Raw genomic sequence first — 26,527 nt, 5'->3', positions numbered from 1 at the left:
TATCATATTACATGAAGATTCTGGTGGTTGTTATTATAGGACAGTGTTATGCAGTTAGGGAATATGGGGGCAAAGTATTATGCTGTTGTACTGATATTTACTTACTACTTCTGTATTTCTGAAAGTTATTTGACTTTCTTTTTCTATGTTAGTCATTTTATAAATGGAGTTAAATAAGTTCTTTGTCTTGTGAAATCTAGTATTTGGGGAAATAGAAAATACTGGAATTAATAATTTACAGGAGGGTAACATCTAAATGGAAATTGTTAGCTTAAAATATAAATGAAAAATATGCATTCCAAAAAGCTAAGTAAGCTTTCATGAAATTATTAATTTCTAGCTATTAAACACTAATTTTTTATTGAGCAAGTAATAATTATGCTGCATCACAGCATTGCTGCTGGAGAAATGAGTAGACAGTTGCTTTTATTATTCTTGCAGAATACTAGGTTATTACATCACTTTCTGAATCTGAGCATCTACTCATCAGGTTAAAACATAAGTGGCTTCACTTTCTTCAGGCTAAAAAATTAGGGACTATTACTGACCCATGAGTCACTCATTCAGTCTGTTCCTTCTTTCATCCTGTAGAATAGAAAGAAGATAGAATAAGAGAGAGCTGACAGAACAAGGATAGTATGGTGTCTGCATGTTCTTTTAGGTGGCCTAAATAGGATATAAATTTAGGTAAAATACTATCTTTTAGAATGGCAAGCCAATTTTCTTTTCCACAAATGAGAAAGGAAGGAGTTAAGGTATTCTGTGAAGAGTGCTTCTGTATGGAACATATTTTAATTGGTCTTTATATCTAAAAAACACTTGGAAATAACACAGACTGAACAATTATGAGGCAAGTGCATGCTTGTGTTGGTGACTTGCTCCTGCTCTGTCTCTCAGGAAATTTTACATCCTTTTGCAGCCAGTCAACTAGAGGTTTTTTTCCATGCTTAACTTTCTTCTGAATATAATGAGAGAAGGTAACTCCTTAACAGTTACCGCAAGTGTAATTGTGAAGAGAGCATATTAATTTAAATACTGCTCCCCTTGACTCTGATAGAAACCTTTGTATAAGTGATGGGTAGTGCATGCATAATGAATCTGGTATATGAAACATACTGCACAAGATGCATAGATGGTCTATATATATGTGGCTAATCTAATGCATCCAGGCTTGTTAAATTTACTGCTTATGCACAGGGAGTTTGTGGCAAGACTTAGCTGTGTATGGAAATGTGTGGGATTCTCATCAAAACTGCATCCACAGTGCTGCCGTTCCAGAAATCTTATAGTCTTCAAATTTCTCCTGGACAAGAATTTGAGACAGAAAAAGTGTTCATGCATAGGAAAACCTGGCTGTATGGTATTCCCACTGCAATCATAGCAGCATAATGGTTAAATCCAGAATTGCATTGTTCATTTCAGTAGAACTGTTCATATTTTATATGAAGAACGGCAACAAGTCTGTTGGCAGCATGTTACGTTAGAGCTAATCTTTTATTGGCTAACACAAGCTTTGAGAAACATCCCACCTTGTTTCAAAATATTGATTAGTTTTGGAAATATTTTAAATATTGTGAAAGCCTTTCTGTTTATTTTATATACTTAACTGTCTTCCATCTCAGGTGATTCATTGACTACACAGGGTAAATCTTAGATTTATCTTGCCAGATAATTTTAGACAGTGGTATGTGATACGTGGCATTTGGAATTCGAGTCAGATTTTCATTTACTCCAGGGCTTTTCCATATGTTTCCTATTAGCAGCTTTGTTCTCAAACCTCTAGTCTCCCCAGAAAGGAGGAAAAAAATACCCAAGAAACAATCTTAAATTCTAAATGTAGAGGAGAAAAAAAATAGGCTTCAGATCATGATTTCATTATTTTTAGTTTACCATTGCTTTTATTGTCATCCTAGTGTTAAATTCTGATCAACATACAATGGAAATATTAATGTTTATTTTGTCTGTTGTGGTATACATTAGTTTTTCTGGATAAATAGTGCAATATTTTAATGAGCAATCTGCTCTTAAGACTGTGAAATAGTGAGCAGTGATGTTTGGTGGTATTCCTAATATATTCATTTGAATTTTCTTCTTTTCTTTGAAACTATTGGGGAAAAAAGCTTATCTTACTAATTTTCTGTTTCTTGTTAGTCTGTCATTAAAAAACCAAACACTTGTGAAGTAGATTTTTTTTTTTTTTTTTTTTTTTAAATCAAGGCAACAAGGGAAAATATCCAGAAACTTTGAGGAATGGAGGGAACAAATTGGCGTAGGTCAGGCTTGTAAAGTTGAGACCTCTTGTTTTTGTTCAACTTTACTGGGCAGGCTTCTCTGAGATATTTGAAGTTGTTTCAACAGATTTCAGTGAATGCAACTACTTGTAGCGTTATTAGTGGTAAATATCAAAATATTACCTAGAGACCTAAGCTCTGAAAGATGTAACTCTCTAGATTTAACTTAAACTTGAAAAGAAACATCATAAGATTAGTAAACAGCCAACTATGGTTGAACAAGTATGGTACTTATTTTAATGTGGTAATTGCTGTCTTTAAAAGCAGAAATTGCTTCTTAGGATGTAGGTAAATGCTTTTTGAAATTTTGTTAAAAGTTTCATAACAGTGAAGTTGTATCAGATTTCATAAGCATAACCTGTTTTAGGTAGCTGAACTATCTTACCACTTTACCAAACTAATATGAATGGTTAAAAACTTGCATATCTTAGTTTATATACTTTTTTCTCCTGGTCTAGTCTTGGGCATTTGCCTCACTTTTGGGAAATGCTGGTGCAGGAATTCTTGACAGAATGCTTGCTGATGTGAAACTTTCTGGAAGTTTCTACTATGGTTAGAATAGCCAAACTTTCATCTCTTGATTTCCTAAGGGAAGGAAACTTTTTGTCCTTGTCACTTATCTCACCCAGTATCTTTTGATCCTCATTGCCCATTATAACCAAATTTGACACACAGAATAGAGGGAAATGTGTAGGTACTTTCTGCAAACTTGTGAAAAATAGCAGCTGGATAGAGGAAAGCGCTCCAAATTGGTACTGCAACTGAGGAAAAGACAGTTATAAATTCTCCTTCTGAGAGTAAGCAGCTAGCTGGCAAGACGAAACAGATGTTGACTAACCCCTTGGCATACTTTTAGCTCTGTCACTTGGCAGCCAAACAGGTGGTAGCTGTAGGAGAATATGCTGAGATATTGGTGCGAGGTAGAAACAAGCTGGAAAAACCGGAGACTTATAAGGCTCAAATCCATAGAAATCCAGGCTTCTGTAGCTTCCTTGTTCATGGAGTAACTTAATGACAACAACACAGGGAATGAAGAGATTGTCCTTATCCTTCTAATGCAGCACAGGATATTGTTAGCCTTCTTGACGCAAGGGCATGTTGCTGGCTCACATTGAACTTGTCCACTTTGCTTCCTGCAAAGCTGCTTTCCAGCTAGCATTTACCAGTGCATGGGGTTATTCCTCCCCAGCTACAGGACTTCGCACTTCCCTTTTTCAAACTGCATGAGGTTCCTGTTGGCCCCTTTCTCCAGCCTGTCGAGGTTGCTCAGTATGGCAGCACAACCCTCTGGCGTATCAGCCGATCCTTCCACTTTTGTGTCATCAGCGAACTTGCTGAGAGTAATCTGCCCTATCATAAGGATCATTGATGAAGTTGTTGAACAGAATTGGAGCCAGTATTGACCCCTGGGGTACACCACTAGTTACTGGCCTCCAACTAGAATTCACTAGATAGCCACCCTCTGCTCCCTGTCGTTCAGCCATCCACTTCACTGTCTGCTCATCCAGCCCATACTTCATTATGCTTTTATGATTTCACAACTCTTTTTTCCTAAGGATCAACACTTCTTCACCTTCTTTAACTTGTTTAGCAGCAAGAGAAAGCACCTAGATGATCTGTGAGTTTCATACACTAGTCTGCAGACAACCAAGTAGTTGATTCTGAACCCATACTTCTAACGTATGGATATATTGCTGTGAAGGAAATAAAGAAGGTACTGCATTGGGACTAATATCATTAAGGATATGAGGTGGAATGGGATTTTGTGATGAGAGATGGAGGGTTGCATGGTGTACGCATCTTTACAGAACTATTCTTCATTAGGTGTCTTGTGTGCAGAACAAACATATCTCAAACTGAAGTGGTTTGATTCTTCAAAATTTGGGGTTTTTTGGCTTTTCAGTATGGATATGAAAGAAATCCTGTTTTATTGTATGTACGTTTTGATTTACATGGTGTGTCCTTGACATGCCTGATGGTACAAGTTAAAATCATGATTTGATAGTATTTTGTATTCTTCAAACTTTGAGTATCATATTAAGTTTGTTGTTATTTGTCTGCTAATGTTGTGTATCTTCTACATGATTCTTTGTATTGCTGTGTTTTAAAGTACTGCATTAAGTAGGTTGATACTAGAGAAAGAGGAAGGGAGAAGACTCGAAGAAATAAGGTTATTTCATCCTTTGGCAAGTTAATGGTGTAGAGCAGGGCATAGAACTCAGTCTTTAGAAGTACTCGAATAGTACTTTAGTACTCAGGCTACTCGGCTTAATCAGTATTTGTGAAGTTTACTGGGCTATTACTGTGCAGTAACAGTCTTTGTTATTTATTCTTTAGAATTACTTTTGCTTCTATTGGTAACAATAGGCTGCCATCCTCTGGTGAAATTTGTTAACTGTCTGGTAGGGACCTGACAGATTTTCAGAAGAGAGAAGCCCATTAAAGCAGAAAGCTTAGAAAGAATAAATACTGGGTTTTTTGTTAGAGGAATGTAGTTACTTGTACAAGGAATAAGTAATAAGACAAGACTCTTAGAAGGATTTATATCAAATCTCTTTCTCCCTCTTTCCTTTTTCCATGACATTTGTGGAGAATGTAAAGATGGAGCTGATTTTTTGACAGTTTTTCTCCCCATCTGCTGATACTGAACTGCCTTGTTCTGTGGAAAGACCATTGAACACCAGTGTATTATCATTTGTTAGATATTATTCTGTTAATTTCATTGCTGTCCATATTCAGAAATCATTGCTGAAACTGTGTAAGGCACATTTGGTATTGTGATGTCTGTATGTCATTGACATCCACTTGGGTTTATGTTAAAGTATGCCAAAGATACAAGGTGTGTAAATTATTGGTTATCATTACCCACAAATGCTAGCTGAAGAATGATATCTGAAAATAGTGGAGGGTCATTGAACTTTTTTTTTTTCTCGTAACAGGCATCCTATGAATTTATGTGATGTGATATAGGAAATTACTGTCTTTTCTCTAAAAATAACTCATACAGGAGACAGTTAGAATGAACCATTTGATACTTAACTGCCTTAATGCAAAATTGCCAATGTAGTTTAAGTCACAGATAAAGTTTTTTAAACTTCAAAGCTAGCTGAATTTGCCTTGAAGATGATGAAGAGCTAAGCAGTTGATAAAATCCTTTGGAGATTATTTATTAAGTGTGAGAGTGGAGGTAGTATCTTCAAAATAGTGTTGCAGTTTCTTCTATGAATGTTATATGTATCTGTGGATGCTGACTGTAGAAAGAGTTTCTCAGTCTGAATGCATGGCAAAGAGGAAAGAGTGAGAAGGCAAGAGAATTTTTAAGGCTTTGGAAGGATAAGATCAAGACTATACAGTCTTCTATCTCTTAGGACTTCGCTACACTTTCACAAAGCTTTCCCATTATATTGACTTCAGCAGTGGACCTAAAATTTGGTTAAACTCTTACAAGAGTACCTGTAAAGAATTCTTAGGTTTAGGTGTTAACCATGCTTTCTAGGGACTAGGACTGCTCTCCTAAAGCCGTGCCCCAAGGAAAGTTTCAGATGAGGTCCAAGGCAGAGGGACACTTTCTGGAGTCTCTATTAGGATTGTTAACTAGCCTCAGCCAAAACTCCTTGCCTTCGGAGACCAAAAAGCCCAGTGGCCATTTTTCATACATGTGCCTGGCGGTTAGTCATAGGAACACAGGCAGTTTGAACAAAAGCAAGAGGGATTTTATTTTTTCATGAGGCAACCTACTCACCTGTGGGCATTTGTTACGTTTGGAAATCTTATGCAAAATGCAGTTATTAAGATTTACTGAGAACATAGGTAATTGTTCCCAAGAGCTCCTTACTGCTGAGTAGGTTTATTAGCAGTGGCTTGGTTGAACTGGCCTGCTTTGGGGTAGAGGTGTCAGCTGACAAAAGGAAGCAGAAGTTGTTCTACATGTGTTCACACCTTAGTCCATCTTCTTAAATGTCTTAGTCTTGACAGATGCAGCGTTTCTGTTGTCCATTGCATAAGTTTCAATTAGATAAGGAATTGTTTGCTTTCTCTGTTACGTTTCTTTTTAATCCTTACCGCTAAATTAATGTAGAATAACGTACTATATTACACTGAGTTTATTCTTTTAGTTAAGCTGCAGCTTTTCTATTTATGTTGTCCTTGCTGAATTGGTGTAACTAGTATAGCATGAATGTTTAAGAATACATTCAAACTAGTGATTCATATAAATATAATTATTTTCTTTTTATTAGCATTGTACTTGCTCTTTATTGTGCTTTTAACTGAAGGTTTGATTGAAGTCCACCTTTATCCCACTTACTCGAGGTGAAAACTGTTAATTCAGTATTCTACAAAGTAGATAAAAGATTTGGAAATTTTCCTTCCATTTTTTATTCTTAACCTTCTTTAGGATTGACCTTCCTTTTGCTGTTATGTTGCTACTTGACTACTCTTTTCCACTGGAAGTCCCTCTAATCTGTTTTGGCTCTTGATTACCCTCTGGTCACCTACAAATTTCCTGTCTCATCCTTTATTTCCCTTTGCTCTATCTTTTTGACAGTAAACTTTAAGCAGTGAACCCTTTGTGGAACATTAAGGACTTAAGCTTTCTAGCTGTTACTAGATAAGAATGGGCATTTATTTCAAATCTTCACTTTCTTCTTGGACAGTTAGTTGTTACTGACAATGCTTTGTGTCTCTGGTATGGAGTTATGAGCTGTTTGGTAGTATAAGGCAGGTAGCCTATCATTGAGGGAAGGCTGGTATTTCCCAGAGGGTATGAATGTGCACTTGGGCTGTTACCATGACGTAGTAGGTGCTCCTGCTTGCGTATGAATGTAAAGATTTTCTGTGATGATGATTTACTCTAGGGTAAATGAGTAGTCTGTGTGGTGTGTTATTCTTAATGTAACTAGGCTGTTTCATTCTCAGTTACTTATTTCTGCTCTTGCTTTTTTCAACGTTCTTTCATGCTCCACATAAATCTTGTAGACGTGGCTTAAAGAGTTGACTGTTTCCCTCTGTAGGCTTGTCAGATTTGTTACTGTTGGATTTAAAGTGCAATGTATAGAGAGGCTCAGACTGTGTCTTTTGCAGTAAAAGCTGGTATGCATTCCTTGTATGAACTGTACATCAACAGTTCTGTGTTTCCTGTGAGTGTAGTAACTAATTCCCTAGTGGAAAAATCTACTGAAGGTATTGCCTTTTTTTCCTATGTATACATCAGGTTTGTCTTCTAACACTGGTCTGTAAATAGAGATCATAGCTCTTCAAGCATGATGACACAGCTATGGCTAAAGAAGTCCATGATATAAATTAGACCAACTGATGAAGAATATGCTCATTAACTACTATTTTCAGTACTGATCACTGCTTTCCCCGTGTTATTTGCTAGGAAATGCACTCCTTAGAAACATCTTCAGAAGTCAGGAATAGAAAGATGCTTGGTGATCTGCAGATTTGTTTTGGGTTTTGTGTTTTGTTTTTATTCTGCCTTGAAGTATTTTATAGAATTTCTGTTTGCAAAAACTATTCCTCAGTAAAAGCCTCCCCTGGCCCATTCTCCCTCATCTCCCCATGTGGTTTTGGCTCTCAACAGCATTAGTGGTGCTAACAAAATATTAAGCACAGAAAGACCAAGCAGATGAAAAATATCAGATGTTAGACTTGATGCTTATTGCTTAGTGTACTTAGGGAGGTGATAGAAAGGCTGAGAGATTGGGAATTGCTTGATTTCTCTGTAGTATTTTCTTTTACTACTAGTCTGTGTCATTTCCCATAGCTGCTTCAAATAAAGTGTTAAATTTTTAACTTTGTGAAGAACAGCAGTGATAAATGATCTGCAAGGTGTCTAAATTTGGAAAAAGGAAGAATAGAGAAAATAGAAGAGTCAGAAAGGTGTTTGGTTATAATCTCTGAATGTTTTGACATGACAAATCATGTAATCAGGTATACAAATGCAAGTTTTCTTTAAGTTTATTTAATTTATTTTGAATCCCAATAGCAAATATACAGTAAATAGATATATAAAATATCCATTTTATACAGTACTGTCAGTATTGAGAATTATATGTGCTGACCTACATAAGAAGTCAGAGCAGTTGAGTTCCAGCTATCTGCTTGCATTCAGCAATTTTAAGGTACTTTTAATAAGGGATTCTTAACCCGTGTGATGTCAAAATGTAAAAGACGAAAATATTAAATGAAAAACACGATTACAGTTGTTATAGATAAAAGAAAATGTTTGTGCTGGCCTAAAGGGAGTTTAATAATCATTCCTATTAAGCTTGAAGCATATGATAAATCTTGAATCCTACTTTTTAATGTTCAGAATGCATCAAATTATATTGATAGCACAATATTGAAGGACATTTCCCACATGAAGTTGCAAGAAAAAAAAAAACAAAAAACTTTTAAAGGCTTTCTGCATGTTAGTTCTTGATATGAAATCCACCTTTATCTCACTTAATAGATTATAAAAATATGTTCTAGTTTAGAGAGGAAAGACCTCTTTGCTCATTATCAAAAATGACAGAAGAAGTTGTCCTTGAAGTCTGATTTTTTTTTTTTTTTCTTTGCAACTTTTCATACAACACTTTTTGGCAGAGGAAAAGGTCCTTACTGTGGAAAAAGTCACTTCCACTTGATTTTTAGAATTTATTTGAAAGAAAGAATATGTCCAAACTATGTGATTTAAGTAAAGAATTTAACATCTATAATAGGAAACATCAAATACGGTTTCCAGTTGCACTTCCAAGAGTCCTTCCGTAAGATACAAAGGCTTTTGTTTAAATTATTCAAATGTAGGTTGAACATTGTCAAATAATACAATGGATCCTACTAACATATTGTTCCTAATTAATTATGTCTGAAATAGTAAGTACTTTGTAAACTGATTAAATAGTGTAAAATTGGCATTTTTCTGCAGATTTCAAGTATTGTAGAACTGATTTGGACAAGGTGTTTTTTGAAATTACCAACTTCAGTATCATTTGAGGAAATTTCCAAGTTGCACGCTGTTTCTGGCTAAAATGCAACGGAAAGTTGAAGGCTGAACCTCCCAATACTTTACAGGATTATTGAAGAGGCTTATGCCACTGTATAACGCTTTCTTCTTTCTTCCTCCTGTTGGACAGAAATCATTCACTCCCAGTTTTGCAATATGATTAGAATGAAGGAAGACTACCTGCAGCAAGAAGAAACAGCAAAATATAATAGTTAGTATGTAAATGGAAAAAATATCCAAACATTCATTGGCATATAGATAACTGAGGTTTTCTATACAATCAGTTGGATGCAGACCTTAATAGTAACAGGAATTAAAAATTTGTGTTGAATCTTTAAAAAATGTCTCCCTTCCGCCACAGTCTCTCCCCCCCCCTCAAAAAGTTATATGGTATTTTATCAGTGTGTTGTCAGAAAAATTGCACTCTCTTCTTATGGAACTTTATCCTAAAATGCAATTTTATATTCTCTTATAGTAATAATTATACTGGTGCAGTATTATATTATATTGCATAATGCAAATTTTAAGTGATTTAATAAATTTTAAAAAGTAGTCTCTAGAAAAGTTGATATTAGGAGAGGTTCGTTTGTATGGTTATAGGAACAGATCAGTCTAATACAGATGTAGCTTAAATTAGTAAAAAAAAAAACAGCAGGGAGAGGAGGCTTGTGATAGTAGAGTTTAGAATTTAAGTAAAATAATGTACATTGACAAAAGAATTCTTTTGTTTGTATATCTATTTTTACATTACATTGTAAGTTGATGTTTGTTTGTTTGTTTTTAAATATATCGTAGAAGATTTTCCTTTAATTGGAAGTGAAATGAGAAGTGGAAAGAAATGAAATTCAGAGGTAAAAGCTTTTACCAAATAGCTTATCATGCGCTCTGTCATCTGTTCATTTGTTTTGAGGGCATCTTATCGCAGAATTTATCTAGTTCTAAATACAAATTTTAAAACCTTATCTCATCATTTCAGCCTCAAATAATTTTCTTTGGATTTAAGGCTTTTCAGCATAGGAATGGAAAAATTTCCACGCTGGCTTGCTAATATGGAAACTATAATACAGACTTTTTGAAAACATTTTCTGGGTGTAGCATGTTGTTTATGCCCTGCCCCCAGAAGTGTTCCTGCTGTTTGATCTCGTTTATTTCTTTAAGTATATACATGATTTCAGGATTTCCTAGTATGAGTCATGTCAAAATATGTGACAGTTAATCATGCATTTTAATTATGTCCTAATCACTATGACAGTGTGAAAGTCAAACAACTCATAACTACCAAAGTTTTCTATTAAGTTAGTATATGACCTGAAGATATTTCAGTTCGGGTAATCCAGGAGGAACTTTCTTGAGTTTATTTTTTTCAAGATGGATTTCGCGTATGCTTGGTATGCTGGCAAAACTTCCATTTTCCACATCTTTGATTTTATTATTCCCAAGGCCTAGCCTAGAAATAGTACAAGGAACATTTAATTAAAGATTAATTAGCATTCACAACAGCATTGAAGAGCATACTTTTTTTTTAAAGTTTGAAATACACAGGAGTAGACATAGGGAAAAAAGAACTGGGGAAGATGATGAAATCTTACCTCTGATAGAAAAAAAACTACCATTGATCCAACAAGTATTTTTTCTTAATTTAATCTCCACTTAAAGGACAGCAGCTAGCCTGATGCGAGCAATTGTCCAGTTTTGCATGCAGTTTTTCTACTTTTAGTGGCAAGAGTTAAAATTATAAACATCAACCAATTTGCTTTTAAAAGAAATCATGCCCTTTTATCAAGTAGCATAGTTACAAAGTATACTTAGAGTAGTAAAAAGTGGTGTTCCAATAAATAGCCAAAGAAGAGCAAGTCTTGCAAAGAAGCAGTTATGTATATAGCTTAGTCAAAAACTTTGTATTTTAAAAATAAGCAGGACTACTTTCTTTCCTACTTCCACATTTTCCTTCATTTAGGCCTTAGTTAGATTTTTTGCTATAAGACTTCAGCCTGCATTGCTAGGAAGGTAATTCAGAAGGTCAATTTGGAGTTCCTCTTTCCACGCATCCTGCAATCCCCTTTTTGTCCTTTCTTAATTTCTTCAGAAACTGAAGTTGGTATCTAAGTGCAGTTCAGTAGTTCCTCTTTGATAGTAGTTTCTATTACCAAATCAAAAATTCAGTGCTGCTCAGCCATATTTTCAGAGTACTTAACTGAGCTTTACAGAAAGAACTTCCTTCTTTTGTCCTACATCAGTGATACATTCCTCAGAAACATGCATTTTTTCTTAAAGCCCATCATGTTTGGAAACTGTTATCAAGTTGTTTCCTTTACCAGCTGCGGTATTCCTCTCAGGCTAGTTTTCAGGAGGTGAATTTATGTTCTCTCATAATTTACCAGTTTTCCCATGTGTTTATATAAAGAAGTCTCAAATTTCCCTTTTCATGCCATCCTTTTGTATTTTTCTTTGGGGTGTGTATGGAGTGTTTCCTTCCAGTACACTTAGGCCTTCTGTAGAATTGAAAAGCTATTATGACTCTTAAATCCTATAAATTTAGTTGCAAGAAAGGCATTCTCTTCCTAAAATAAAAATCAGTTGGTGTTGCTGTATACCTCATTTTGGGTGGGATTTGTGAGATGAGTGACCAAGGAGTTAAAATGCCTGGGCCTGGTAGGGAACAGGCTAGAGAAAAATACCGAATACTGTTGATAAATAACGTGACCACAAAGGTTCATATATTCTGAGAAATAAATGCAATGCTTAATTGAAGCATATTACTACTAGCACATTAAGAGATATTATATAAAAGCCACGCTATGCTACACAACACCCAGGTGCCAGGAGGTAAGAATTTATGATGATTACATTTTGTAATCAGATGCTGTTCTTAACATACATTTCTACTGTGAACTGTAAGCAAGGCATGTAATAACAAGGCTGATGTTTGGAGTTTATTTTTTTGGTTGTTCGGGTTTTTTTAAAGTTTGGTCTAATTTACAGCAGTTCTCACTAAAACACTTAAAATTTGTAATTCTCCTTTCTCCCATTAACAAGAAAAGTATCAAATAAGAGATCCTGCCAGGTATGACCTTTTATCAAATAAAAACATTCTGCATGGGAATTTTACCTTTGAAGATCTTTATACCGGATAAAATCTTCAAGTTCGATTGTTGTGATCTTATTGTCATCTAAATGAAGTTCTAGTAGACTGGAGGGCAGTTCTGATGAAATACAAATGCACAGTAAAAGAAAAATAAGCCAACTTATTTTTGTTGGAATATTTATTATGTTCCAAACAGCTGCTTTCCTTTGTATTTAGGATTGGGTGAAGAATCTTGGGGGGCGGGGGGTTGTCTGCATCAAAGAAATGGGTATTAGATACAAGTATGTTACTTAAAAAAAAAAACAAACCAACAAAACAACATCAACATCATTTGGTTTAAAATAGCAATTTAAACAAAAATTAAGATGTGAAAGCGCGTATGCTAATGTTAAGATTTCAGAGTTCCAAAATTTGGTATAATTTTGCTAGCTTTCTTTATAACGGCTTTCATGGATTTTGGTTAACTTGTCAAATATGTAAGTTGTTATGTGCAATTATCTAACAGCTGGTAGTCAAAATCCTACTCCTGTGCAACCAGTGACGTTTTTTTGTAGATATGTATTTTCTTCCACACGATGTAATAACTGCGCTATTATAGCTCCTAAGGTGTGATTTGGGAGGAAAGCTTTCAGAATTCTTTAAGCAAAATTAGATATTTGGTATGCTCGTTCCCGTGCTGGACTGCAGAATGTTTTCTCGTGTGGTACCAAATAGTCCCAATTCAGAGCTGGCAGTGAACGGACCAGGAGGTGGAGAATCTTTTTTACAATATCCTTCTAGTGAAGGCAGAGAAAGACAGTCACAAGTTTGAATTTCTGTTTGCTGATCTTATGTTCAGTTTTACTAGCATCTGTCTAGATGGCACCCTGACACCAAGCAAGACAAACCACATGTTTTTGTTACTAATATGGCTTAGGAGAGCACTACTCCCATTGCTATTTGTTGTAGCATTACAATACTGAAGAAAAGTGGTATGCTTTACAGCCTGTCTTTATGCCAGTTGACATGCTTTGGTGTTTGTTTGTTTGGGCTTTTTTCCAGTTTACATTCCAGTTTACAATTCCACCGGGTGTTGCTTATGTCTGAGTTAGAATATTAAGAGGGAAGACTACCCATCTGTCCACTTTAGATTTTAAGTGCATTTTGTAAGTGGTATTTTTTTAATCTTTTTGTGTTATTATAAAATTTGCAGATAGAAAGATCTACAAACTTAGTTTCCATTTGTGTAGAATATATTCACCATGAAATCCTGTTTGTTTATGATTTGTTTATGTATTTGACACCACAAATTAGACCTCATGCTGTGTTTTTTTATAGGAGATTTCTCTATAACAAAAGCAAAATCTGAATCATTTTACAGTTTGGTTTTTTTTGTTATTTTTATGATAAGTGACAGGAGATGGTATGATGATAATACTAGAAGAATGTCTTTTTTTTGTGTTGGGGAGCATTACCATAGGGAGCCAGATAGTTTCTTATCTTAAAATTATCTGAACAATTGGGGTGAGTTGGTTTTGTTTGTTGTTGGGCTTTTTTTTTTTAGTGTTCTCTTCTACAGGGATGCTTTTGCATATATATCTGTCTACAAGAAGAGATTAAATTTAATAAGAATCAAGTTCTTTATCTGACTGATGCAGAAATAAGTATCTTAGGGGCCAACATTTAGTTTCCCTGTAAGTTAATAAATAACATATGGTATTATGCTTTGTTTCCCCCCTTTTTCTCTTAGCTAGTAGTTTCGAGCAGTTGAAAATCGTGAGAATTTGGTTAAATACTACATTGACCTACAGAAAATGAACATAGTGTTGTACTAAGTTCCTTCATGCTACTCTTTTGTGTATGGAGGTCAGTGATTTGTAAAGTTAGTGTTTTAATTTATTGCTACTTCCAAATCACAAGTTAATTGTTTTATATGAAGGAGTGATTTAATCTTGCGGTATGTTATGTTGAATTTAATTAAAATATATTAAATTTTACTTAGCAAAACCCCATCAAAAGATGTATAAAATGCTGTATTGGGTTTTGCATTAAAGTTGTTATGTTGCAGAGCATATTTGAGCTACAGAGTCACTTGAAACATTCAAAATTCAAGTTAGAACTTTGGGGGTTTCATTTTAAATGTGTAAAGAAAGTGGGAATTCTGTATCCCTTAGGACCCAGATCAAATATCGGGGGGGGTTTATTCTTTCTTTGCAAGGATTTTTGAGAGGCTGGTGTGACAGATGTGAAGTGACATATATTATTACGATTTTCTTCACATTGTTTCTCCTGAGAGGAGTCTCTGGATGACTCTGAGAGGAGTGGACCTCCTGACAGGGAGAAGGCAGGAGATGGGGCTGGAGACTGAGAGTGTGTGCACTATGTGTGTGTGCACTATGTGTGTGTGCACTATGTGTGTGTGCACTATGTGTGTGTGCATGCGTGCACGTTCATGCACACTTTGGGGATGTAGAATTGGATACTAAGTACAAAAAGAAAAATAAGGTAGGAGGTGGTTTGGTAGTAATGAACAATACAAAACAGAATTTATGACCATTTTAATAATCATATAGATGTTAAAGCGTTTTATTTAGGAGTATAGGTAAAGTAGAAAAGGTAAAACAAAGCATACCTTTAGGAATTGAAGTTAATTTAGCTTCTGCAATTCTTATATGATAGATATTTACACCTTCAAAAGCCCCTGGCTCTATTCCATCATTGTTAAGAGGATTTGCACTCATTTCTGTCCAAGGGAAAAGAAAAAAAGTATTTATGGCGCAGGAATTTTGTGTATGTTAGACTAAGTTATAAACAGCTGATTTCATTTTATTTATGACTTCAGATGTTCTAAGCATTAATTAATGTTTAGCTTTGATTACTTATTCAGAGGGGTAGAAGTCACAGCTTTCAGCTAATAAAGGCTGTCTTAACTTGGCTTGCAGGGTTACCAGAAACTTGACCTATGTAGCAACTTCACATAGAAATTAAATTGTGAAAGATAGTTTCCACAGCATGGATATCTCTCTAAGAGGAAATTGCACATTAGGGAAATGTTTGAATGAAAATTATAATGTGTTACATTTTTGATAAAGACATTTTCTTTTCTACTTAATTGCACTTACCTAAAACATGTAGAGACTTCATTCCTTTAAATACGTCCTTGTGGATTTTCTTAACCTTATTAGCATGAATTCTGAGCTCTGCTAAAGTTTTTGGTAGATTTGTTGGAATCTCGGTTAGCTGGTTATGGGACAAATACAGTCGTCGTAGCTTCTTTGTTGGTTGAAAGGCTTTTGGATGAATCTTGGATATTTTATTGTTGTTCAAAGCCAGTGCCTATGAGGGATAGGAAGAGCAGTACAAAGAAAATTTCTTTATACGTGAATGTTATGATTATGAATTTTAAGTAATGAATTTGATATATAATTTAACAATTAAGTATTTGAAATATTTTATTTTTCTATCATACCAAACTTTAGCACTTTGTATATACTTCAGGCATTTCAATTGATTGTGAAAAACAAATAAGAACCTGGAAGCTGGAGCATCAACTAGAAGATAGAGAAAAACTAGTCAGAGCTGACAAGGTGCCAATGGATAATGAGAAGAATTTGCAAAACAATGTGTTTGTCTTCTTATATTTTGTGGGATTGTATGGGGGACATATTCTTTTATGATGTTGTTGTTCCTTAATGCAGAGAAATTCTCAAAAGTCAGAATTTCATCTTTTATTTCAGGATAATGCTGCAAAATAAGAGTCAGGTTTTTAATCTGAATTTCTTAAAAGTTAATGTCTGTTTATGACTGATGCACACATGAATTTATATTTATTTGCTGTAACTTTTCAACTGCTGTGAATTTAAGCCTCTCTTCTGTACAGTGCACTAGTGCTTTTTTTGGGACAGTTTTTTCGCTTGGTTGATATGTGTTATCAGAGAACTTGTGATGAGTTACTACAGACAACAAAATATAAGTTATCTGAAATTATTTTGCATGTCAAATCACATCTCTGCATTTCCATACCTAGACTATTAATTTTTGTTCCTTTTTTACTTCTTTGAGCTGTTGGTAAGTCATCTGGAATTGTGGAACGAAAAGTAGAGCAAAACAGAATTAATCTTTTTTTTTCCCCCAAAAAAATGAGGATAGCTTAAGGAAATAAACAGGAAATGCTCCTTCCTAATCCAAGTTGCCATCTGTGCCTTTGCTAAGTAGACTAGTACTTAGACAAGTTGTACAAAGTAAACTTTGCTTTCAGTAAAAATTATGTTCTGCCTTGCCACAAATTGACTAATGAGAAAAATCAAAACAGCTCAGAGATTTCAGTTACCACATAATTAAGTGGTGACTCTCATATATAATGTGGTGATTGCTGATGTATTGCAATGACTTTCTCAGTCATTGGAGGTTAGTTTCTATAGCTCTTTTATACTGAATATAAACCACAGTTGGTGTGTTTACCCCTAACTTGCTGGTAAGACCATTCTGTACCCAGACAGGAGACACTCAAGGGGAATTGGAAACACTTTGTTGCAAACAATGAATTTATATGGTTCCTATTTTTTCTATTCTAGCTTAACCCATAATAATTAACAAGCTCATTCATAAACATTTAGATCTGGTAAATTTTCAGTTCTTGCTCAGAAACCAAATACAACTGAAAAGGATTTGGCTTATGTTGGTTTAATGTGTGTTTCATGTCTTTGTAATGTGGAATAGAATGTCATTACTATGCTATAACTTGTGGAACAGATTTGTCATTTTTACAATGAAAATTTTAAAATTGTCAATATTTGTTGTTAGTGGATCTAGAGTAACATCTTATGGAAATAAGTATTCCAAACCAGATTAAATCTACGTTTCCAGGCCTCTGAAACTCTCTTACTTTCTTTCATTATAAAAAGGGATTATTGTGTACTATAAATATATAGATTTATCAGTTGCAAGTGCTACTTATTTTAAAGCCTGTCTCTATGTGCATACTTGAGCATGTTAAAAAAATAGTAGTAAAACACCTGACTTTTTCAGTAATTCAGTGTTGGTCTGTTTTCTGTTCAGGTAAATTGGATTTGTAACATTAGTTTCAGTGGTGTATGTGTTGTATGGTTTTGTTGTGTGCTTTTGAAAATACCCTCAGAAAATATCGTTCTTTGAGATTAAGTTCTTTCTACTATTTTACAGCTAAGCAGATAGAAAAGGAGCACTTGTCTTGCAGCCTTTAAAATGTAAGGAATGTTCCTGTGCATGCTAAGGACTGAAGAAATCTTGAGGATTTTTTTGGTGAGGTACATACGGTACACTTTCTGCATGTTGTAGAAAGTAGCATAGTTCTTGCAGCTCAAAGAAATTTGCTTCTTACTGTGTGGGAGCAGTCAAATATGCAGATGTTAGACTGTATTTTTATGGATGCTATTGGAGAAAAAAAATACCATTTGTATTTTAAAATATCAAAATATTTCAGATTGCTAAATAAGATTTCAAACTTGGAAAATAGCAAGCTTACATAAAGTGATGTGAGTCCTTGGAGATCGTTTTCCTTGACCTCTTTAATTTTGTTGTTTTGAAGGTCAATCATACGAGTATCTGGTGGAATGTTGCGAGGTATTGATGTCAAACCTATTTAAGTATGTGACATAAACAGAAACATCACATGCCTGTATATAAGTCCAAAGAAATTAACTGCTAAACAGCAAAGCACAGAAAGCAGCCCTTGTTGAATCTGGGGCTGTGGTTTTGTATTGAGGAACAGGGCTGTTGCAGTGGCTTTAAGGGATTTCTGCTCAGTGCTTGAAAGCTCCTTTCTACCTCTGCACTGCCCTATCCATTGTACTGGCACAGTTGCTTATAGAGCTGTACAGTTAACATCAGGGCTGAGAAATGTATTCTTGGTAAAAGTGGACAAAGGATGCTCTTCCAGCTGCCAGTACTTAATTACCAGCTATATAAATCCCCCAATCCAGTTCACTGTTCAGTTACAAAAACATTTCAGTTCATGCCATCTGAGATCCTGAATCAGCAGAAGAGACTAGCAAGGTATAGTAACTTTCTTTTCAGTGGAAATGCTGATGCATCAAATGCTAAATGCTTGTCCAGTTTATTAACAGTTATTCCATAATTAATAAGTTGCAGTTATTTAAAGATGAAGTCTATTAATAGGGGTTTTTTTCTATGTGTGAACTTAAGCGGTTTGCAATCTGTTGACCAGATGCAATAACAACAGTTTACTGCTGTCAGCAAAAGTCTATTTTGATTCCTTAATAATGACACATCTTTAAAAACCTCAGCAATTTATGTATTGACTCAATATTTCTGACATGAGGAGTCTAGGATTAAGTTTAGGATGGTGGCAGAGCTGTGATGAGAACAAATGTCATTGTCACTGTGCTAGTGGCAGGAGCATAGTCCTTTGATTACCTTGAATCATGGGAAAAAGTCAACGAACACTACTTCAAATTGGCACAATTAATAATAAATTCATATTTAGGACTAGCATGTATCTGCAGCAGTGACAGTAGCAGATTTGCCTTTTGTTAAAATGTTGTTACCAGTGATGCACACTTTAGTGGAAGTTAAGCTGAGCAAATAGTTTGTATGCCATTTATGCGCTCATGTTAAACTTCCTTGTGGTTTATTTATGGCCTCTTTTTCCTTTGTTATGTTTTCTTGTCATTTGACCTGTTGCTTTGTAGTTGTGAATGAAGTACTTCTTTAGCCATAGTCTTTTTTGGAGGGACTAATAGCTTGTCTAATGCAAACAGAAGATACAGCAAACTTTTGTGCTCCTCTGTTTGGATGTAACTTCATGCAAGTAAAAGAAAAAGGGGAAAGTGTAATCTAAAATCTAAATGTAAGCATTTTCAAATTCTGTAATTTTTCTCTTAGTTGATAAAAAGCATTGCAGATTATTTAGTACTTACTAACCCCGATCAGTATTCAGTTAAATAGTTTTACAGTTATTTCTTATATATTATAAAAGCCTTTCTATTCTATGTTGTTACAGATAGAAGTCATTGCTAATGGAAGGTCGCTATAGCAACTTATTAATTTTCTAAACTGGTGCACATGAACTGGGAAAACATTTATGTTGTAAAAAGTGCTGAACACAAATTAGTTGCTGGACATGAATTGGATATGGCTTGTAAGCCTAACTGAAAAAATGTAAGCTCCTTTTGAAAATGACTAGTATAGGAATATGTGAAAGTGTCCAATTTATGGAGCTGTAGAATTCATCTTTTTAAAAGGCAAATCCTCCAAAGGGGAGTCCAGTGGAGAACAGACACACAAATTCATTCTTACCTAGGTCAGAGCAATGGACAACTCTCACATAGCATTGGCATCCAAAGGGGCATACTGGGAATAGATCAAAAGGAATTAGTGGTATAATTGGTTCGGTGGTTGGAAATAGAGAGTTGTCGTCATCATAATCATCATCATCTTCTTCCATATCTTGGAGCATCATATTCTTTAGTGTAAAATATGAAGGACCAATGAGAGGTTTGGCAGAGCACAAAGCCAAGAAGAGAAGGAGTGTGTATTCTTTCATATCTTCTTAATCAGGATAGCCAATCTTGAAGAGGAAAGTAAAACAAACAAACAAACCCAAACACAAGAATTGGTGAATGTAAAACAGCAAATAAAGCTATTAAACTATTTATTTCACTCACTGCTACAGTCTGTGGTCCTGAAAAATGGTCTGTTATGAATATTAAGGTTTAATTAGTATATGAAAGATGAAAAATATAAAAAGTCTTTTAAATAAAAATATTGTTATAAATTTATATATTATAACATTAAAAATTATTTAAGTGAAATTCATTAGATACTAATCTTATATCAAAGGTTTTTTTTCTGAGTTTAAAAAATAGTATCATCATTTGCTTCAAGCTTTGAAGTGTAATTTTTGTAGTAAATTTTACCAGGACTTGGAATTGGATTTATTTTATTCATTCTTGATGAAAAAATATTTTTAATGGGATACGTGGGCATATGCGCATTGCTTGTATCCAGAAAATCAGGAAATACTTTATTAGCAATGCATGAAATGCACTCATCAGGATGCTCCATAAGCACTTGTTATTCTGCTCCCTAAACACTTCTAATTAAACTCTCCTTATTCTAATCTGGAAAAATAGAGTTTTCAGTCCTGACAACAGCTTTTCCCATATTCCAGTCATTCGTTTATTACTGCTGTTGATAGAAGTTCACCTCTGTATGCAAGCACATTTGTATTGACTTTTATTTGTTGAGGGCTCTTTTCTCTGACAAGGGCTTGCAGGTTATGAATCTCTGTCATTTCAAATCAGTAACTTAAATTACGTGCAGAAAAAAGCTGGAAGCCAGTACTTTTGTGTGCGTATTTTCTCAATAAACATGGGGGGGGGTTAACCTATTTTTGTAATCATAGGGCCTGTACATGATAGCTAGGCAGCCAGCTGATAGGAGATGAAAATGCGCTGCGGTTGAATTTAATGCCATGAAACCCAGCAGCTTTTTAGATTACCTTTAACTTGAAAGTATCTTTCCTGTGTAATCGAAGGTCCTTCGGTCTAGAAGACAGAAAGATGTTGGATCAGTTAGGGTACCTTCAAAGCAGAAAACCCCATGTCAGATAGCTACAATTATTTTTTCCTGATGTTATTGAGAAGAATACACAAGTTACAAAGGACTTAAAAAGTAGATTTGTCTTTAGAAAAACATGGCAGATTCTGTCTTATTGCAGCTGTTCATTCAATTTTATTCTGCTTCTCTGAGTTCTAATTTTACCAGATTTCTTTTAGCCACACCTGACTGGGAAAACCAGGAGTCCAGTCCTACAATATACTGTGTTACCTGAGTAATGATGATCCATAGGTCAAAACCCTTAGATATTTTCTGCATACTCTATCCTAAAGATGATTTTATTGACTCCTATAAAACTAGACACAAGGGGAAATGGAGATAGTAAGAACTGCCACAGGGTGTTTTGCAACTCTGTGAGAAAAGACTGTAAATTCAGCCCGTAGCTCTACATTGTTCCCCTCCAAAGCCCAGTTCCAGAAGTCATTTGGATTCTACAGTATGCTGTGCAAACCAAGAGGGGCTGCTGTGAATTCTATTATGTATATCCTGTTTATAAAAATGTTTCTATTAGACTATCATAGACCTCTTTAGGGAAAGACTAAACAGATGTAAATTCTTGTTTGATCACCTAATTAAATGCTTGCTGATCTGTTTATAGCTGAAAAGTGTCTTTATGTAGACATTTTGTCATTGGTCCTCAATCACAGGAGAAGGAGTGCACTGGTTCATACAAGGGTGTTGACTTGGCTTATTCAAAATTCTGAGGTTTTGTTTGTATTGCTTTTCTCTGTACAAGGTCATTTTAATGTTTCTTGTATATGATTCTTACAGCATTAAAATGCCGTGTATTGCATACATTGCTACTACTGTAACTGTGTATGTTTCAGGGTATATAAAAAGAAAAAAGCTAACACTATTTAGATTATTTAAAACCCACCCCTTCGAAAAGAATGCAGTGACTCCTTTCTCGCAAATATGTGTCTGAGAACAGAAGCACAATATACTATGTATCTTGCAGGTATGCATCACGTAAGTAAGTTTAATATTTATTATAATCTTCCAGTTGCATGCTCATTTGAGTAGCGTGCGTATCTTTTACTGATCTAACAATCTCTTGAAAGAATCTTCACATATATTTTTCCCGTATATTTTCCTTTGTGTTCAAAATAATGTTCTCTTTCAATGCTCCTAGAAAGAATTTTATAGTTGTACTTGCAATCCTATACAATGTGTTTTCTTGAAAGAGTGTTTGAATATAAACAGTGCTGGGAACAAGATGTGGAACCTACATTTGTTTCTTTGGAGAGAATTGTGGTCATGTCTGGCTGTACCCCTCTGCAATATTTGGCTCTTTCAATGTTGTGTTTCACCTTCAGCAAAACAGTCAAAATGTTCAATACTTTAGTCATACCATTAATTAGGAGATGAGTTTGAAGCCTTTCAGGCTTCCGAGTTCTCCTTATTCTTGGACAAGTGCTTTAATGGCTGGGTTTTCACAGATGGGCACTCAGGCTGGTCTTCCCCTGGCTACTTAGGTATTAAGTGACAAAACACTCTGTGCTTTATTCAGTGGTGTTGTACAATTTCTGCATGTAGGATATCAAGTGTTGTAGCATGTATCCTGTCTGAGACATCTAGTTTCCAAGTCCCGGCTGACTTCTATTTGTGGTAGGCACTGGAGGTATAGTTTTACTGTATCTAAAGATAATCTTTCACGTATGTTCCTGAAATGCTTTTCTGGATCTGGTGCTAGGAACTTGTCTTATGAAACAATTTAAAAATCTGTTTTCACACTTGCACCTGTAGCAAATGGATTGCATATTTCCTTTCAGATATTCAAAAAACTAATTATGATTTTGAACTATGAAAAGGTTGAGGGCAGTGATTGGAGTAGTGGCCAGTTTGAACTCTTGAAAAACATGTGTTGTTAACAAACAGTTCTAGAAACATAGTATTGAAATATGTCATTGACGACATATATTAGTCCTGTGAGTTAAATCTCTTGAAAACAAGTCCATATACAGAAAGAAGCATGAGTTGTGATACTTTTTTTTTTTTTTTTTTTTTTTAAATGAAAGAGAAAAAACCCTCGCTTCATCTTCCCATTTTGCCAGTAGGAAATCCTTATGGCTAATTAGCTTTGTAGTTAGGGGTGACAGTCAAGTTTGACTCCAGGTTTGCATTGGCCAAAGAACTGGATTTTATGGAGGTTTTTAATTTTTTTTCCTGGCTGAGGTTTTGAGTTTCCCAGTTAATAGGTGTTGATATGTCTCTGTAGAAATGCTCTGACTCTGCAGGTCATGAAAAAGAACTTATAGAAACTTTTTGCATGCTTAAACTTCAAGAGTAAGAGAACTTAAAGAAAATGAAAGCCTAAAGTCCAAGATCGTAGTGATCTTTCTGGAAATACTTTAATTATTTTATCATGACAATTTTATGAAATATTTCATTAATTTTTTCATAAAATACAGTTCATTAATACAGCTTTACTAATGGTTCACTGCTGCCACTTAAGGCTGGTTCTGCTCCTAGGTATGTACTTCCAGTTCTCTCATACCAGCTCTTCCACTCAGGCTGTTCGCTGAGCTGATTGAACTCACTAAACCAGCATAAAACTGATGTGAGCGAGGAAAAAAACCCCAATACATTCTTTCCAGCTGAACAAACTGAATCAGTCTGAGTATCAGAGCCAGCACAAAGGAATGGGTGGAACAGCCTGGTTTAGGGGGACGGAATGTTAAACGGAAAGAGAAGGAAGGAGAAGATGTGGGACGGCCATTCTTGACATATGCAAGCTGTTAGACAGGCTCAGGTGTTCTGTTTAATAAGACCCTGAACAAACGATTGTTGCTTGGACAAAGTCTGGCCTTGTCCATTCACGTTTTTACAGACTGGAACATTGAAGATGGGTTTGAGAAAGAGTGTAGCAAATTCAAGGAGGGGTCATGTACTTCTTCATTACACCTTCTTTATGGCAATCATACTTACCCTTCAGGACAAAAAGCTTCTGAATAGCACCTTTTAGCTGGAACACTAACCACCCCAAAGTGAGGTCATTGAATGTGGAGAGTACACTTTATATGTAGAGATGCTGTAAGGCTCACTTTCTTTCCTGAAGTATGAAACAATACCAAAATCACTGTACTAATTGTTTGGGACATACTTATCCTCACTAGGGTGGTGGTCTTTACCAAAACTCTTGCCAAACAACACATGGAAGTTAGGAACTTTTAATGCTATTAGTTTAGGATAATACTTATCATTCATAACTAATTAAATGCAGGTGATGTCACAGTATGTTAATATGATTTAAACCTTTCAGAGATTGTGTGGAAAATTTCCACATAAGTGTGCAATAGTTCTGTGACATGAAAATTCTAAACATGAATTACGGGAAGAAAAACACTTTCTGTGAGGATAGGAGTTACGTTGTTAGTATGGGATGTGTGCATTAAAAAAGAAATGTCTGGATTCCTTGCAGTTGCATGCCAGTCCTGCAGCATGTGGTCTTTGTTGTCTTACCAGTTATGACACTGAAGGAGTTAACAGGTAAAGTTTTAAGACTTAAAAAGACTCTAAATTATATTTAGAAATCACTTCTGTTACCGGTCTATGGAGGCAAATTTCCGATGGCATTGTTTCTGAAAAGGAAATGTTTAAATGACACAGTGGTGGTCTTTACAGAGGCAAAGAAAAATCCCCGTGTTCATTAGTAACACAAATCATTGCGCTGTGCACAGATTTTGTCCAAAGAAAGGCAAGACCATAGCTGTTTTGAAAGCTATGTTTAAAAATAGTTCTGGTTCTATTAGTCATTGTCCCATTCCAGAAATAAAAGGAGTTTATGTTTAACTCCTTGTCTACTCTACTGATGTATTTAAATTGCTTAAGAAAAACAGGAGGAAATTTTTTTGGTCAGTAAGATTACTGAAGAAATGATTCTGTCTTGAGAAATAGTCCAATGTTGAAGTAATGTAGTATAATGATGAATAGCATGTTTACAAAATAAGTCATATTTAGAGAGTATTTACTTTTTATGGAAAACTGACTCTTGTGTTACTGAATACGATCTGTGAGTGTTTTTAGGTTGTAGCTCATCTACAGTTCACTATTTCATGTGTTGTTTTTAATTACCTTGCTGCTATCTACTTTAAAAAAAAAAATCCAAATTGAATACCAAATTACAGAAAGGTAACACTGAGTTGTAACTATAAGAACTGCTATAATTGTAGCATAGATTTTCATAGATTGTAATAACTGAGGAAAAAAACTTCATTGTCAGTTGTTAAGTCTTTCTGACATGTCTGTCTTTAGTAGTTAAATAATTCACTGTAGCTTTTTTTTTGCTTTGCAACTCAGATGTAGTAAATACAGAATTATTTCAGCTGCAAAGTAGATTTTCAAATGTTCCATAAAAAGTGGTACTTCTAACTCCAAATTACCTGACATTATTAATCTGCACGTAGTGACTGACAACCTGTTGCTTAATTCTTTATTGCTATTTATATAGAATAGATATTCAAACTGGACATACCTTGCAAGTTTGATAGTTCTTCCGGAAGCACTGTGATAATCCACCTGAGATCTTTATGTCCAGTTATTTAATATTAAAAAAAAAAAAAAGAGAGAGAGAAAAAGGAAGTTAGGCTGAGTTCTGTGAAATGGAAAGTAAATATAAAGAAAAATTCCACTCCCAAACTTCTTGATCCTCCTGGCACCGTGGGTGATAGCAGAGTAAAGTGCTGCTTCAGATTAGCCCATCTTAGTACTGAAGAATGATATTAAGACGACTTGTTACCACTCATATGTTTTTCATCACTGCCTGTATTACAGCCAAAACTTCTGGCTTAACTCTAGACGTCTAGTGGAAGACTTTGTAAAACCTGTAGTTTAATAATAGTTGACATCAGGCCATTGGAAGTACAGTGAGGTCTATTTCAGGTCATTCCTGCTATGGAATCACACTTACTTATGATCTCATTAGCCTTTATTCTTTAAAAAGTGTGACTTGAATAAATGTATAAAACCTTAGACATTGGTAGAGTAAGCCAATAGCCTACTGTGATCAACATGTTGCCAAACCTTTCTAAAGTTATAAAATTAGGACTTTGTTGTGTAGTTACGTATAAATTCTACCTCTTGGTTTCAGTAGACAACTATCTGGCTGGGGAAGATGGTTCAAGGATGTAGAATGTAGATCAAATTTTGTTAGTCAGTATAGTTAATTAATTTCTCTTGTGTATTAGAAATAAAGCATAACTTTTATTTAAAACAGAGACAATATTTGCAATATTCTGTGATAAGGATTGAAGTTGTGAGCTTAAAACAAAGTCCTTGAGAATTTGCCCTGCTGTATGGTTTTTACTGCCATGCACATCACAATATTTAGAAACTGGATTATTCTTCGTTCACGTTCTGTAGGCTACCTGTTTATGTATACTTAAGAAAAGCATGACTAATTGGGTTTACCTAAAGCAAGTTTCATAGTCAATGTTTGTATCTTTAAATTTACAATACATGATATCTATCCAATTCCATGCACATCTGATTTCGTCAATTTCTTTAATTAGCTCCTTTTCTATGTTAGGCATCTGGTCTTGCTGCAGAAAAATAGCCTGGAAA

At 34.9% G+C, this 26,527-nt stretch overlaps 2 protein-coding genes across 6 annotated transcripts in view; one reads left to right on the top strand and one right to left on the bottom strand.

The window, feature by feature from the left end:
• Window positions 1–26,527, top strand: part of CENPP (centromere protein P) — a 165,706-nt gene that overhangs the window by 59,896 nt on the left and 79,283 nt on the right. The gene's annotated exons all lie outside the window — the stretch shown is intronic.
• ASPN (asporin) lies at window positions 8,792–26,016 on the bottom strand. Of its 3 annotated transcripts, XM_052779027.1 has the most exons (9): window positions 25,440–26,016; window positions 20,847–20,892; window positions 19,643–19,913; window positions 17,850–17,962; window positions 15,469–15,682; window positions 14,979–15,089; window positions 12,392–12,485; window positions 10,591–10,729; window positions 8,792–9,462 (listed from the first exon to the last, which is right to left on the bottom strand). In XM_052779027.1, the coding sequence occupies exons 3-9, from the start codon at window positions 19,887–19,889 to the stop codon at window positions 9,265–9,267; spliced, it is 1,116 nt and encodes a 371-aa protein (XP_052634987.1). In that variant the 5' UTR covers window positions 19,890–19,913; window positions 20,847–20,892; window positions 25,440–26,016; the 3' UTR covers window positions 8,792–9,264. The 3 variants fall into 3 exon arrangements, with proteins under 3 accessions (XP_052634987.1, XP_052634989.1, XP_052634988.1); XM_052779029.1 differs by lacking the exon at window positions 20,847–20,892; XM_052779028.1 differs by lacking the exon at window positions 25,440–26,016 and having other exon boundaries at window positions 20,847–20,926.

Source organism: Harpia harpyja, chromosome Z (assembly GCF_026419915.1).
Source record: "Harpia harpyja isolate bHarHar1 chromosome Z, bHarHar1 primary haplotype, whole genome shotgun sequence".
NCBI classification, from domain to species: Eukaryota; Metazoa; Chordata; class Aves; order Accipitriformes; family Accipitridae; genus Harpia; species Harpia harpyja.
The sequence above is the reverse complement of the archived record's forward strand: the minus strand, read 5'-3'. Positions and strand labels throughout refer to the sequence as shown.